Source organism: Juglans regia, chromosome 1 (assembly GCF_001411555.2).
Source record: "Juglans regia cultivar Chandler chromosome 1, Walnut 2.0, whole genome shotgun sequence".
Lineage (NCBI taxonomy): Eukaryota > Viridiplantae > Streptophyta > Magnoliopsida > Fagales > Juglandaceae > Juglans > Juglans regia.
Window position 1 is genome coordinate 30,071,562 of NC_049901.1, and position 16,656 is coordinate 30,088,217.

Here is a 16,656-nt window from a genome sequence, read left to right on the forward strand (position 1 = left end):
TTTTAATTGAATTTTTTTAAGTAAGATTTTTTTTTTTTTTAACACATGGTGGTTCTAGAGAGTGATACATGTCTTTTGTTTATTAGAATGAACAAGATTTATAATGAAAGAGGTTAAATCTAAAATTGTAATAATACGCGGTTTTAATTCTAAAAAAAAAAAAATTAGAAAAGAGCCTAATTTCAAACGGATAAAAGATAAAGGAGTTAATGATTATTTTATCCCGAACAAAAAACGGATTCATATTTACTTCTTGGCCAAATATCCCTAGCCAAATTGTGAAAGATCTTCAAAGATATTCATGCTTCATGATCCACGTGGCATCCAATATATCTTCCAAAATAAAATGCCTACCCCATACGTCGACTTCTTTCCCTCCAAAAATATCACCCACTCACTGCCACTTGTTATTTAATCAGCGTACATATCCATAGGCTTCTTGCCAAGTTTTATGGGTCTTTCTTCTGATTCCTTTGAGCTTGGCAGAGTCATTCCAATGGAGACTCAAGTGGCGAGACGTAGAATCAACTTGATCTCAGCTCATTTTGCTCCCAGTACTGATGATGTTTCCCTCACCAACGTCCTACCCATGGTATATTTTCCTTCTCTCTTCGCTACTTCCCCGTTTGAATCCCGAGAAACTGCAAGAAAATGAAAGGAAATATATATTCCAGGATGTTGCTAGTCGGCATTTTAAATTAAAAGTAATAAATATATGTTAGGCTAAACCAGTATGTATATATCGGAAATTCGAACTTGTCTCCTGTCTCAGGGCGTTTCGTTGTACGAAAATTTTTCCACTTTAGCCAAAGAGAAAATACATATACTTGCGGTCGTTATGTGACTTTATCTGCAGTATCATTCCATTCTATTTTTTCTTTTGAATCTTCTGTACCAAGGATGACTCTCTCTCTCTCTCTCTCTCTGGCTTTTCAGTTTGTTGTTTTCAATCGCTCGATTTATGTATTTGCCCGTTCTGTAACAGAACTGCAGTAGTAGTTTGAACTCTGTTGTCCGAAGGGGTGATAATAGGATGCATTTTGCACGGCAAGGATCTGCTTCTCAAGGTTATTTCATGCGGCAGGCTACCATTGAAGAGGTGTGTTTACCATTTTCTCACTCACCATTGTGTTCTTGTAATTTTTCAAGTAAATGATTTGTTTCTTTTTAATTCAAATGTCGCCTTAAGAGAAAAGATTCCTAACAAGTCTTGAAGCAACCTTTTTCTTTTACCCACAAAAATCTACACTAGTTGCAATAGTTATTAATATAGCCGCATATATATATACCACACACACACACACACACACACACACACATCTTGCCTTTTCATATATGAAAAAAAGCATCCTACTTTTCTGGCCATAAAAGGCCCTTAAAAAATGGCAAAAAGCAAGTAACCTCATAAGCGGACAAAAAACAAAAAATATCTTCCAACAAAGTTGGCAAGATACTCCATTGTCTTATAATTCCTCAAAGTATATAGAACTAATATTTGGATTCTCAAGCACTTGGGATCCAATATATTTCCCACAAAACATCCTTTTCTTTTTCTATGAAAATAAACTTTTACTACATAGGAAAATCTTGCAGAAAATTAGAATAGTAGTCATAGGGAAGTAACAAAGGAATAAGGAAAAGATTGTATGCAGGAGAGAAAAACAAGCATTACAGTTGTAATACTAGCTGTAGAGGAAGTAAAAATTGAAATATACAACTGGTAGCTATCAAGACTAATGATATACTATTTACACTAAGTGCGAGAATAATGCACTACTAGAATAAGGGAGAGAGATCCTAGCAGCCATTCATTGGGAGAGATATAAGCAGAAAATCATGGAGATGTGTCTCATCATTGCCCCTCAAAGCTCAAGGTGGGATTGGCCCGACAAAGAGATTGCTTCGGTTTGGCGTGAACTTGGGACTGCACAAAGATTTCGTAAAAATGTCGACCACTTGATCCTGTCTAGGGACATGAGCAAGATTGATAGCACCACAAGCAACTTGTTGACGAACAAAGTGAACATCTATTTCGATGTGCTTAGTGTGATGGTGGAGGAACACTGGGTTTTTAGCAATGTTGAGAGCACTTTTATTGTCACGGTGTAGCATAGGGGAAGGCAACAAATGGCCAAGATTCTTGAGTATGTGCATATACCACACATGCTCTGTTGTGGTTGGGGCTAAAGCTTGATATTCAGCTTCAGCCGTTGATCGGGAGGTTGTAGCTTGCTTCTTTGCACCCCATGATAGTAGATTATCACCCATAAAGATTGCAAAACTGGTAGTTGAACGGCGATCATCCCAAGAACCCATCCAGTCCACATCACAGAAGCCAATAAGAGCAGAGATTGGAATTTTGACAAAGTGAAGACCACGATTGAGTGTGCCTTTAAAAATTGAAAGATCCTTTTAACAACAACAAGATGAGGTTCACAAGGGGCCTGCATGAATTGGCAAACAAAATGCACATCATAGGGAATATCAGGCTTAGTTAACGTGAGATACTGGGGAGAGCCAACCATTTTTTGATAAAATGTTGGATCCGTGAGAGGAACACCATCAGTGGCAAAGAGTTGGATGTTTGAAGCTAGAGGAGTGGAAATAGGCTTGACTCCATCAAGTCCAAACTTCTTAAGCAAGGATAGTAGGCAACGAGTCTGACTAAGAATAAGAGCATGATTGTTGTGAGTGACTTGAATACCAAGAAAATAATGCAAAGCTCCAAGGTCCTTCATGTGAAATACTTGTGACATGTGAGACAAGAAAGTGTTGATGGATGAAATAGAAGAGCCAGTGATAAAATTTCATTCATATAAATTAGGAGAAGAATAATATTGGAGCCTCGACGACGGAAAAATAGTGATGTATTGTATGGATACCTTTGAAAACCCGTATGTTGAATGTAGGAGCTAAGCTTCATGTACCATGCACAAGGAGTTTTTTTTTTTTGTTGATACATTTGGGGGAAGGGGGTTTCGAATTCCAGATCTCCATTTTGGAGGTTGGGGGTTATGCCACTATAAGGTGGTTGAGTGAGGAAAACTTTTTCTTGTAGATCACCATGTTAGAAGGCATTACTCACATCAAGCTGTTTTAGTGGCCAAGCTTGGGGAAAGTGCCAACATAAGAATCAATCGAATAGTGCCAAGCTTGACAATAGGGCTGAAGGTCTCATCATAGTTAAGGCCATGAAGTTGAGTGAAGTCTCGTGCAACAAGACAGGCTTTGTAATGTTCAATAGAACTATTGGCCCGAGTTTTAATCTTGTTACCACTCACCAAGTTCATATCCATGGTTTTAGGGACTAAAGTCCATGTATGGATGGCATGGAGGGCATCAATTTTAGATTGCATGGTTTGCTTCCATACCTTGAGGGCCTATTTATATGTTCTGGGCTTCGAGGGTTGAGTAGCTAAGTTGGCTACAAAACATGTTGGAAAGGGATGGAATGTGGAGAAAAAGTCTCTGGGCCTCTGTGTGCCATCTTGATTTCATGTAACCATGGGATGAGTGAGTTGGGACTACATCAATGATGGCCCATGTTGATGGAGAAGCAAAAACTGATTGGTGCTCGGTTAAAACTGGAACAGGCTGGTCCACGGGACTTGGGTTAACCGAAAAAAGAGGTGAGGAGGGCAATGATGCAGAATGGGCTAGATCAGTGAAGGCCCAATAGAGCATACAGGACTGGAAGTGATGGTCGTGGGTTGATTGGAGACATTCTGAAGGCCTGTGGGTAGAGTCTTAACTTTAAAGAATTGCAAAGAGGCTTGAGACGTGTCTTTTTTTAGTAGAGAAAGGGAAAGTGGTTTCATCAAATAGGACATGTCTAGAGATATACACATGGCCTAAGATCATATTCATGCAACTCTAGCCATTGTGGTGTGGTGAGTAGCCGAGAAAAATACATTACGGATAGCACGCACAACCAAACACTCGCAAAGTAGCTCTTAAGGGGACTTGCCATGAAGAAGGGGAGTGGGTAACTGATTTATAAGAAAAACAAAGGTAGTAATGGCAGCAGTCCAAAAACTAGGATGGTAGGGACTACTGAGCCATTAAAGTAAGACCAGTTTCAACAATAAGATGATGTCATCATTTGGCTAAACCATTTTGTTTAGGAGTTCCAGGACAAAATAATTGATGAAGTATTCCTGTGGAAGCAAAGTAATTCTTTAACAAATGGTTTGCAAACTCAACAACCCCATCACTTCGAATAATTTTAACATGAGTTTGAAATTGAGTTTCCAACATATTGAGAACACAAGGAAGTAGAATGACATTTGATTTGCGAGCCATGGGAAAATGCCATATGTACCGAGAATATTCTTCAACAGTAAATAACCAAATAAAATCTAAAACCATCATAAGAGGGATGGGAGCGGGTCCCCACACATCTATATGAAGTGTATGAAGGAAAGTTTGAGTATGAATAGAACAAGATGAAAAAGACAATTTAGTAGATTTGCCAAGAGTGCAACTTTCACAGAAACTAACACTTTTATTCAAAGTAGGCCAACATGGAAGTAAAATTTTAAGAATCCTGGAATTGGGATGTCCCAAATGTGCATGTCACATGGTGCCAGAAAATCTTGTAGCTTGAAAACCAATAGGAGAGAAGTTGGTTGACATGTAAAGGGTACAAGCCTTCTTTGACCGAGCCTTTAAAGATCACCTGATTTGTCTTCAGATCCTTGATAAATAAAACCCATGGATAGAACACAAAGCAACAATTATGATCAGTGGTAAATTGAGATACCAAGAGAAGTTTCTTTATAATATTAGGGACAATAAGAGCATTTTTGAGAGTGAGAGAAGTATGTGGAACTTCAAGTGACCAACAACAGAGATGGAAAGACCAGAACCATTACTGACCATGACAGAATCTGTTCCAATGTAAGGAAAGATACCTTGAGCATTGGTGGTGGTAGGAGCCATATGAGGGTTAGCTCCAGTATTTGGATACCAAGTACCACTCGTGGTATCTCCAGCTTGGATAGCAAGGAAGGCCTGATATTGTTCGGCCTTTTCATTAGGGGCACAACAACCGTCGGCTTTGTGGTTTGGATCACCACATCAAAAACAGGTAATGCGCCCACCACACACAGAGGTGCAACCGCCACCGCGATTTGAGTTTTGTTGCGTATGTCAAGCATTCGTTCGACCTTGAGAGCGTCCACCACCATGAGTTCCTTTAGCTGTTGATTATTGTGATTGCGTCCACAACCAGATTGGATTCCCCGATTGCAATTAGTGGAAGGAGCAGTACGATTAGTATAGAAGGAAACAACTGAAGAGGAATCTTGACTAGTGGAGATAAACGGAGCTCAAAATCACGTAACTTGCTGATGACTACCTCAAGTGAAGTTAAACTATCTCTAGCATTGATAGCAGCAACAATGGGGTCAAACTTAGAGCTTAAAACTTTGAGTAAACATATGATAAAATCATCATCGTCCTTGGGTTTTCCAGCACCACAGAGAGCAAGAGCCAAGGACTTGGCTTTGTGAAGGTAGTCTTCCATTGAAGAGGTACCTTTTGTGAGAGATTGCAGCTCACCTTTCATTTGTTGAAGACAATCACAAGCATGTCGACCATACAACATTTCCAGAACTTCCCAAGCTTCATGGGAAGTTTCACTATTGATCACACTCGAGAGAGAGAGGAGAATCTGACAGTGAGCTGATGATCCAACCAAGGATCAGTTGATCAATATGTAACCATTTTGTTGCAGTTGGTTGATGGTTAGAGCACCATTTTCTCCAAGAATGTTTGAAGGTGGACATGGAAGCTCAGTGACATAGCCGAGAAGCCCATGACCACGTGAAACTGGAACACCCTATGCTTCCCAGAGGAGATAGTTGGTGGAGGCTAGTTTAATGGATATATCAGGGAGATTGGTTTCGGAGGAAACTAAGTCAAGGGAAGCAGCTCTTCCATAGGTGGATCGATGAGGTAGAAGAAGATCAAGTCATTGATAACTCCTCTTGTGACGACTGGTACCATATAATAGGAATAACCTGCCGCATACATGGATGGTATTTTACTTATATAACATTTACATAAGAGAAAAACAAGCATTACAGCTGTCTTACTAGCTGTACAGGAAGTACAAATGGAAATATACAACTGGTAGCTATCAAGACTAACAGATATACCATTTACACCACGTGCAAGAATAATGCGCTGCTAGATAAGGGAGAGAGATCCTAGCAACCATTCATGGGGAGAGATATCACCAGCAAATCATGGAGATATGTCTCTTCATGTAGCAGAAAAGGTACAAACAAGGTAAGCTTGGACATTAAAATTCTCTAGGGATCCATATTATGTCACTTCTTATAAAATTGGCAAAGGCTGAATATGCGTCTTTTGTCTAAGTAGACGGAGAGATGAGGATGAGACCAAGATAAGTTAGACCACCATTTGTGTGGTTGTTTGGGTTTGTGCCGGAAGTGAGGGAGAAAAGGAAGGAAAATAATATATATACATTTTTACAACTTTTTTTACCGCTCTGCCTTTTTAATAGAAATAGAAACATTCATTAATCAACCAGAATTACAATCAACAGCCACAAGTGGCTGAATAAATTCAGGGACTTCCTCAATGAGGATAGATTCATCAACCCTTGGAAAGTTGCTGGTGCATTGGTAAGCCTAAAGGGCATTACAAAGAATTCAAAAAAGCTGTTTTGGCCCTTGTGAATGTCTTGCTCTCTAACTCGGATTTGATGATATCCAGCCCTCAAATCCAACTTAGAAAACACTTGTGCACCAAACAGTTCATCTAACAACTCATCAATGACAGGTATAGGAAACTTGTATTTGATACTTTCTTGATTGAGTGCACGATAATCACTGCACATCCTCCAAGTGCCATTAGCTTTTTTAACTAGTAGTATAGGTGATGAAAAAGGACTTTGGCTGGGTCTCACCACCCCAGAAGTCAATAATTTTGAACAAACTTCTCAATTTCTGCCTTATGGTAATGGGGATACCTATATGGCCTAACAAAAACAGGATTTGCCCCATCTTTAAGATTAATAGGATGGTCAAAAGCCCTATTAGGTGGTAAGCCAACAGGTTCTGAAAAAACTTTTGGATATGCATTCAACAAATCAGTAATGACCCCAGGAGTGCACTCAGGTGCTGCTTTCTGATCTACAACCACTAGTTGTAAGATCCACCCTTGGCCATTTACAAAATGAGGTTTAAGCCATTTGTCTCCCATTAGCACATCAACAGTGCCAGTGCTAATTCCCTGCAGCACTACATCATCCTTTCCCAACCCGAAACTCATTGACATCTTAGTAAAGTCCCAGTGAATAGGCCCCAGGGTTTTGAGCCACTGCACCCCAAGAACAATGTCACAGCTCCCCAATGATAGCACGTGAAATGGGACAGAAAATTTAGACCCTTGTATCCTGACTACTTCTTCACCTTTTCCTCGACTCAGTACTTTGGTCCCATCAACAACCCTGACCTGCAAGCTTGAATCCCTTTCAATCCTCAACTTAGCCTCTTGAACCGCTAGTGGATCCAGGAAGTTATGAGTACTTCCTAAGTCCACTAAAATTTCAACAGCATAGGCCCCAATTCTCCCATGCAATCTCATTGCATTGCTGGTAGAACAGCCTGAAATAACATTAATAGACACCTCTACACCTTCCTCCCCTTCTTCTTGAACTACATGTCCCTCTTCATCTCCCAAACACAACTCATCTTCATTCACCATAGAGGAGTTTGAAACCTCTTAACCAACTTGCAAAACGTAAACATTGGGATTCTTGCATTTATGAGTGGGATTCCACTTCTCATCACAGTGATAACAAAGTCCCCTCTTCCTTTTCTCATCCATCTGAGAAGAGAAAACCTTCTTGACTGGTATAGGACTTCTCTGCACTATGGTCCTATCCACACCCTTTTCTTGGTAGATCTTGCCTCCACTCAACCCATTATTTCTCCAAGATTTCCTAGAAGCCCATAAGTACTCTTCTTGAATCTTTGCAAGACCAAAAGCTGCATTCAAATTGATAGGATTGAGCATTCGAACAGGCAATCGAATCTCATCCTTCAATCCACTCATAAAACAGCTCAATTTGAGCCTTTCTGACAGTCCCTTGAACCTATTGGATAAAGACTCAAACTGTGCTTTGTAACTAGCCACAGTGGAAGTTTGCTTAAGGCGAGTCAAAGCTTCCATGGGATCATCATAAGTTGTAGGCCCAAACCTCACTAAGAGGGCCTTTACGAATGAATCCCAACTATTGAAAATGCCACCATCAGCAACATCTTGATACCACACGAGGACCTCACCCTCCATGTGATAATAGGCCATAAGAAGCCTCTGATTCAAAGAAATCTGGTGGTACTCAAAATATTGAGTTGCCTTGAACACCTAAGTAGAAGGATTGGTTCCCTCAAAGTGAGGGAAGTCCAATCTGACTCCCCGAGGCAAGGGACCCCTTTCATTAAAATTTAGTGGCATACCAAAGGTTCCGTCTTCAGGATTCACACCCCCCAAAGAACCAGAATAATGCTGGTGAGATTCAATTAAAGATTGCAACATATTGGTTAATTGGTCTAACCTGCCTGTAATCCTAGAAATTGCAGCATGATGCTCCTATAGTTGCTTACGCATTCCTTCTTGCTGCCGTAAAGACTCTTCTTGCCGTGCCTTCATTGCTGCTGCTGCTGCTGCTGCCCTTGTACTATCTGCCATGAAAGGACCGCCCAGCTGATACCACTTGTAATGGCCTTCCTGAGTTAAGAACCTAGTAATGTACATGAACAAGAACAATAAAGCATTAAATCGAGAACCCAGAACGAACACAAGATCGAAACCAAGAAATCGACTTTTGATTCCTTGAGAGAGATTTTCGAGTATTCTCCAAACTCCTTACAAACAACGAAATTCACTCAATAATTTTCCAGACCCCTTCCATTTATAAGAATCTATTATTTATACTAAGGCTACACAGTAAAACGTAGCCGTTTAATACAACTAACCAACTGAAAGCAACGGTTATTTACAATTGCCAAAACTCTTCGTATCATTAATCGCAATACATCGCTTCAAGTAGCCATTAAGCCTCGTATCATTAATTGCAACACACCGTTTCAATCTTCAAATAGCCGTTAAGCCCCACGATTCCTTCACACTTCTTACTACTTCTTCATAAAATCACCCAAGACAAATCTTTTACAAACCTTTCTAAAAGAGAGCCATTATAGGGTATGGAGCTATTGGGCCTGATGTGTGAGAACCATAAGATCTATATTATGGGATGTATGGAGGTTGAGAAGAGGGTAGATGGGCAAGTAGAGGTGGGAGGTGGTCCAAAAACCATAGATCTAATTTCTAACAAACAAGGAAGAGTGGGAAACAAATAGGGAAAACAAAGAGAAGGGACGGGAAAAGGGGAGGGGGGTTGAGGCTGAGAAAGGGGGACGAGAGGGTCATCCCTCTTCCCTGAGCGCCACCAAGGAAGGGGAGTATGTTTCTCACAGGGGAGGATGACCTCATTTGGGGGTACATAGTCCTGATAGATAATATATACCCCTCAAATTATCTTCTCCTCCAAATACATCCCCACACATGCATACCCAAAGACATTTGTGCAGTTTATCTTAATATTATTGGACTTGGCCGAGTAACTCTAGATGAGATTATGAGATTCAAGGGGCAAAATGTAGAATAAACATTACCGCAACTCATTTTTTACCAATTCATGATATTTCTTACTAAAAATTTAAATGAAAAGTTTTAAAATTGACGGGCAGCATTCTAAGTGAAAAGTTATAAGAAATATTTTTGTTATGTTCAGCAACATCCATTCAAGCAATAGTCTATCTTAAATGGTGATACAAACTTATCAATTATTTTTCTATTTATTTTGTTATCCCAACTTTTAATTACACTGAGTTGACTTATGCATGTCTTCCTTGTCTCAGAGGAGTCACAAGTGCGATAGCATTTCAGACTCTGTGGTCCGAAGGTGTGACAATAGGATGCATTTCGCAAGGCAAGGATCTGGTTCTCAAGGTTATTTCATGAGGCAGGCTTCCATTGAAGAGGTGTTTTCAAATTTCTTACTCTCCATTTTGTTGTATAAACTTTCGATGACCTGAGTTGTGTTTTTGTTATGTTTTTCCAGGTCACTTCAGCAGAGTCTGATGTGCCTCACAAATCCTCTGGATATGAGAGCTCTTATAATATTTTTGAAGCACCATTATTTTCTGGACCCAAGAGGAAAGAACCGAATTCGGCACACACTGGTCAACCTATGGTGCAAGGTTGCATATTGACCATGAATGAGACTCCCAAGTTTTCTAGACCAAGTGGAAGAAGGAAGTTGCATGATGAGAAGAGAATACACTCTTCTGAATCTGAGGGTTAGTAGCTAAGGATCTCTTACTGCTTTAGCATTTAATAGCATTAGAATGTAGCATTGGCTTGTAAATATATATGCAGTGGAGACATGGTTGTTTACTGCTTGTTCTTTTAAAGATGAGCAGGCTGGCAATCGGTATGATCAATTTTCAGATCAAATCTTTGGTCCTCATACCCTCTAAATAGCTAGCTTCACCATGAGTCTATGACCTAAAATTTTCTTATTGCCTAGCAATACTTTATTTTTAATATAAAATAAGGTGATACTTGTTTTTAATTACAAAAGAGGAGGGGTCTTTGCCACTGCAGCACTAGGGGCAAAGCATTGGTCGAGAGATGGTGGTGCTTCTCCTCCAGGTAGAAGATGCTACCCGTTTCGCCAAGTCTTGCACTATAATGTTTGCACTATGTGGAAATTGGCATATTTTCCATTTATGATTTGGTGAACACTCATTCTGATCGGCTGAATGATGGGAGGATCTGCCAGTCACAATTGAGGAAGGGGTTGGCTGGTGTTTTGAAGATGATATCTTAGTCACCATCAAGGATAACTTTTTGAAGTTACAACTTTTGTGCTTCGAAAGCTACTAGGAGCACTGCAATTGGTTCACTAGTGGTTGGATTAGTGGTTATGATGTGACAAGTGCAATGATGGAATATGGTTCCAGAAGAGTTGTCGGTAGAATGCAACTGAAATTAAGTGGTCCTTCCTATTTAGTTTTCTTTTGTCTTTTTAAAGCTTGATTGCTTCTTCTAACATAAAATAACCTTCAGTAGAATTTGAAGAACAAATAAGGATTGTTAAGATATAATCAAATAACTAAATTTACCTGTTCTCATTAGCTTAAACTTTTGGGATAAGTGGTGACTTAAAAAGGATGTGGTTTCTTTATTTTCAATTTCAATTGGAGTGCATGATTCTTTACATTAGCCTTACCAGTGGATTTTTTATCTTTCCTTTTTCATGCAGGAATTGAGTGGACACCCAGGATGGACATTGCAGAATCAGGACGCAATTATGTTATGATGGTAGAAATTCCAGGCGTCAATACCAATGACATAAGAGTGGAGGTTGATGACCAAAAGTGAGATGTATTCTCTTCTTTAAAGGCAAATGGTTATTTTAAAGTATCAATTGGCTCAAATACTGACACTAGCAAAGAATGGTGAATGTAATCATTTATGTAGTACTGCCCTGTTTGCACACTCCTGATTTGTTTGGCGAAGTCTGTGACCAATATCTCAATCTGGAATTTGAACATTTGAAATTGATCTAATAAGAAGAATGCGACTTAATGACAGGTTAGCTGTAAGGGGTATACGGTCAACCCAGGACTGGAAAGTGGCAGGTTGTTCAAATGGTTCAATCTCCTCGTATCACAAAAGAGAAATTTCACGAGGACCATACCAGGTCGTTTGGCCGCTTCCTGCTGGTGTCAACAAAGATGGTATCTCAGCTGAGTTTTTGTAAGTCATAGCTTTATATCCATGCATTTGTTCTACTCGAAGGATGGACTGCAGATATTATGATTAGCTGCAAAATTATGTCACATTTGCTCTGTATGGCATTGCATATCTTCAAACACGTTTGGCACATGCGAAATACGATGAGAAAAATGTTTTGCTTTATAAATCGGTATTTATATTAGAAATGAATGGAGTGTGATCCTTATATATAACTATAGTGGAAAGTTTTATAAATCTTTAGATCATTAGTGGAATTTTTAATTTGATATTTAACTATAAAAATGTTACATTCTTTATGTTACATTCTTTAAATGTTTTAACAGGGGCTGCTTGTAATTGGATTGAACATTAACCCTGTATTGTCAAAGAGCATATCTAGAACTACATGCATAAAGATAATAGCTATGACAATGATCGAGGGATTTTGGGTGAAATGAAACAAACTAATAAAAGGGAAGGGCTTTCATTAGTGTAGAAGGAGTTGACTATTATTTTTAAAAGTCTTCTGGATCAACCACACAAGACCTGATTGTGATAATATAAAAAATAAAAAAATCGTGGTTATCTTTATGAAGAGAATATTTATCGTCCATATAAGGCCAAGATATTGAATTTACAGTACACAACATACAAATAATTAAACTGAAAGGCGGAAGAAATTGTATTAAGGAAGAAGTAGGCAATGAGATGTTCTAATGCGGATTGTATAGTTTCTCCCATGTGTTTATCTTGCTGAATTACTCAAAGAACTCAGTTGCCAAAGCTATCAGCATGCAGGGAGTTCTTAATTCTTCTAGTCCCCGGTTGGATGGACGGGTACCCACTCTCTTCACCAGTATTCTAAGTTCTTGACTCTATTGATGAATAACAGTTTGACCTATTAATCTTCCATTAGAATCTTAAGCTGGAAACTTCAGTCAGTGTTCCTAGCCAAATTTCATCTTAATAAAATGTTTTAAAGTCAGTTTATGTTGCTCCTAATATATATATATATATATATAAGCTTAAATTGTTTATATGAATTTCATATGTTGGTCATAGTAATTTATATAGCTATTAGTTTCCTGTTGCCTTCATTTACTACTTCATGAATGTGATGCACTATAGAAAATAACATATATCATTTAGCATCTTTAGGCTAACATAACTAACTATTTTGGTTTTCTACCAGCAGTTTTAACCATAATTGTTTGAACATCCACATGCATACTTGACACAACCGATATTTGGGTCAGGGTGACCCTTGAATCTATAAGATTTACTGTGCTTTCCAGCCTAGTCAATGCACTCCCATGTCATTAAATAAAAAAGTAAATAAAGGACTGGCAGTGTTGTAATTCAGAATGAGTACTATTTTGACATTATTTCACACACAAGGAGCTAATCTTCATGATTTTGTTTGCTGCAGGAATGGATTTCTAGAGATTATTATTCCCAAGCTATGAGATGATTGTTGGGAAGAAGGATGCATTCTATGAGTATACAAATACTTAGTTTGTAAGCTATCCATGTTCATTGTCTTGAACATATGTGTTGTATACATGTACATGTAAGCAGTTCAACTCTCATAGCGTCGTTTAAGTAGTTTATTGTTGAAAAACAGGAGGGATGTTGTGTTACGCACAGACAAAATTCTACTTATAGAACTTTCATCTTACCGCTCTTATTTTCCCCTACAAATTGAGTTACACCGGACCATTGAAAATTTTACGTAAGAAAATGCAAGGATTGGTCTAGTTTTGATAATACTCTTGTGAGAGTGACTGTTGACGCATTTCTTTTCGAACATCGGAACCCATCAATATAGTTGAATGGCCCGCGATGATGGCTTGAGTATTGATACGGTGCTATGATATTTGTCGTTGAAATAAAAATTTATTAAGCATATAAAATATAAATAAGGAGAGAGAGATTTACATGGTCTGGTATAAAGTCGGAGTCCACGGATCATTTGAGGGTGAAATTTACTATATTTGTTGATTTTACAGTTTTTCATGGCCTCCCATAACTCAATATAATAGAATAAATAAGATTGAATGGAGGTTAAAAAAGATGCTTTCTTCCTGATAACAGCTGTCAGCAGTTGTTAATGTAAGAAATGACGATAATGCATAAACTTCAAGTAAACGAAAGGAAAATCACGTTTATCATAAGTATACCGAGGTACCAACCTCTAGGCAAAATAAAGTAACCATGATTCATTGTAAACAACATTGAAGACCCAGTGCCCAAATCATACGATTTCCAAGACCCTAGGTTCATCGTAAACATCACCGAGCACCTAGTGCCCAGATCAACATAATATATCCTTTACTGGACCCAGGCCCAAATCAACACTTGAAATCACTTAACCAGCCATATCTGTTTATTAATGTCTACACACTACGGCTCCCCATAAGCTGGTCGTACACACATCCTAACTCCCTTTGCGGGTAACGACATCGCATATGACTTTGTAACAAGTAAAACCAAGTTTTGCACCCGACTTGCTCTTGGCCAAGTGTCCTCTACTCAGTAGAGAGGCAACAACATCGACTTGAGAGTGTTACCATTTCACCTGATCTCTTTGTCACCCAGTGATAATCTAGGGGATGTTACTCAATTCTTAAGTACAGTATCTAAAGAAGCTCTAACGAGATAAGGCCACATCTCAGTTTGGGGTCAAAATCCACTAAACACCCAAAACTCACCTTAATACCAAAAGGTAAGAACTTTGAAAGAGTACATCAAAGTAATTAATAATTTGTAATAAGAAAACATGCAAGTGGGAAAAATCATGAGAAATTCATAGACATTATGTAATGAACGAATAGAAATTCGATAGAAGAATTTCTTTAGACCTTAGAAACTTCTTGAATCAAGCGATTAATTAGGTTTTAGTCAGTTAGTGTACTCGAATTCCAATCCACTATGGAGATAGAATTTTCCTTTCTATCTAATTAAGGCACTTAGGAGTATAATTTTACAAAATAATTGCACTATTAGACTCGTATGAATACTTAAGATTTTATGGTGTAATAAAAAGTTTTAAATTTTTTGGGTGAATAGTAACCCTACAGGAGAGTGCTACGTGACAATCTATTTCAAACAGCTATCAAATCTCCATGTAGGATCTCCAAATATACTTAGGATCACTAGAAAACTTTTTCTTGGACATATGGCATAATCCTAGCTATTCACTTGGAAATCTTATGACATTTGTCAAGAGGAGTACAAGTGTGTAAGTGATGGAGTGTGAATCAAGTTTGTCATCATGCTCTCTTACACCATTCACTATTCCATCAAACCAAACACTATTTAACCAACCAAAAGAAGGTTTCAAATCTAATGAAACCCCAAATATTTTTAGGCAAACCGAAACCCTAAACCCTTTCTGGAAGCTAAAACCCTAAATCCTCCCAAAACCCTAAACATGGTTGGCTTGTAACTAAGTGTTTTCCCACTTGGTTAAGTCACTTCCACAAGCAACCAACCACTCAAGTACACACTCTTACACTTTCATCCACTCTCTTACACCTTGGTAATTATATTTGACCAAGAAAATTAGATTGAAATTGTAACAACCCGCTAGAAATTCATTGGTGGAATTTCTATTGACTTTAGAAATCTCGTGAAACCCCCATAAATTTTACAAATTGACCAATTGCATAGGTTTTAGTCTGTCAACATAGTCAGTATTATCACTCAATATGGTGCTAAATATATGAGTTTTATTTATTTGAGATAGTTAGAAGTGTCATAATGTATTATGGTCTACACCATTAAACTCAGTTGATTATTTAGGATTTTATGGCACAATAAGTTTATTTTCATATTTTCGGACAAAACGCCTGTTTGAAACTATGAAATTATTTTTAGGGACACTTCGAGGTTGAATTTCGGTAAACGATTTTCACTGTAGGTTAATATGAATATTTAGGAATTTTTAGTGCGAAGTTTATGATTCACTTTTTCGAAGTGAATAATAACTTCGGTAAGCGTATCAATTGCAGTGTTTCAAAATCACAGTGTGGAATGTCCAAATTAGATTGGAGAAGTTTTATTTGGATACTTGGCAAGATCTTAGCCAAACTTAGTGAATAATATTAGACACTTGGCACCATGAGGATCGTTTGTTGGATTTGAAGGAATCAATGTGTGAGATCATGCCACCTAAGCAAACTTTGTTTGATCTGATCAACCAAATTGTGCCAGACCAAAGAGGTTTTCAATCCTAGTGAAATCCTAAATGATGGGAGTTCAATTGAAAGCACAAAAGCATGGTTGAAATCGGAACCCTAAACGGTTTTCCCAAACCCTAAAGTTGGCCTCTAAACCCTTTCTAATCCGATTTCTAGTATTGTGTTTAATCACTTGATTAAATCACTTCCACATGCTATTAATCCTTCAAATTTGTGTTAGAACGTCATTATCCAACCTTGTAACCTTGAAAAATTGATTGGGCCAAGTGATATTGGATTTGGGCTTGATAGCAACTCAAACCCTCTTTAAACCCCAAAATTTAGGCCCATTCGGTTTAGACCCATTAAGGCCCACGAAATTGGTCACCATTAGCATTGCTTCATGGCTAAGTTTTGTACCCCCACTTGGCTGGCTAGGTCTTTACGAAGAAGGGCCTAGAAGGTTCTTGAAATACAAAGCTAAAGGGCCACCTCACTCTTTCACTCTTACACTCCACCTTGAGAAAAGATCTTGGACTGATTTTTATGAGAAGAAAAGGGCAACACTCAAGCTTCCTTTTAGTCTTATCACTTTCCATAACTTGTGTAAGAGGCTCTCCAGTTCACTTCCCAT

General features: G+C 38.4%; 1 protein-coding gene across 1 annotated transcript; it reads left to right on the top strand.

The window, feature by feature from the left end:
• The first annotated feature begins 428 nt into the window (after positions 1-428).
• LOC108982757 lies at positions 429-13,526 on the top strand. Its single transcript, XM_035684893.1, has 7 exons — positions 429-592; positions 986-1,099; positions 9,957-10,079; positions 10,160-10,397; positions 11,366-11,480; positions 11,698-11,862; positions 13,271-13,526. The coding sequence occupies exons 1-7, from the start codon at positions 452-454 to the stop codon at positions 13,305-13,307; spliced, it is 933 nt and encodes a 310-aa protein (XP_035540786.1). The 5' UTR covers positions 429-451; the 3' UTR covers positions 13,308-13,526.
• Positions 13,527-16,656: the final 3,130 nt, after the last annotated feature.

What these genes read in the sequence shown, in the direction of transcription:
- LOC108982757 (XM_035684893.1), top strand. Translation starts at nt 452, where the DNA reads ATGGGTCTTTCTTCTGATTCCTTTGAGCTTGGCAGAGTCATTCCAATG. An exon ending in GGCAGGCTACCATTGAAGAG is followed by an intron (nt 1,100 to 9,956) that starts GTGTGTTTACCA and finishes TCCTTGTCTCAG; the next exon opens with AGGAGTCACAAGTGCGATAG. An exon ending in GTGGAGGTTGATGACCAAAA is followed by an intron (nt 11,481 to 11,697) that starts GTGAGATGTATT and finishes ACTTAATGACAG; the next exon opens with GTTAGCTGTAAGGGGTATAC.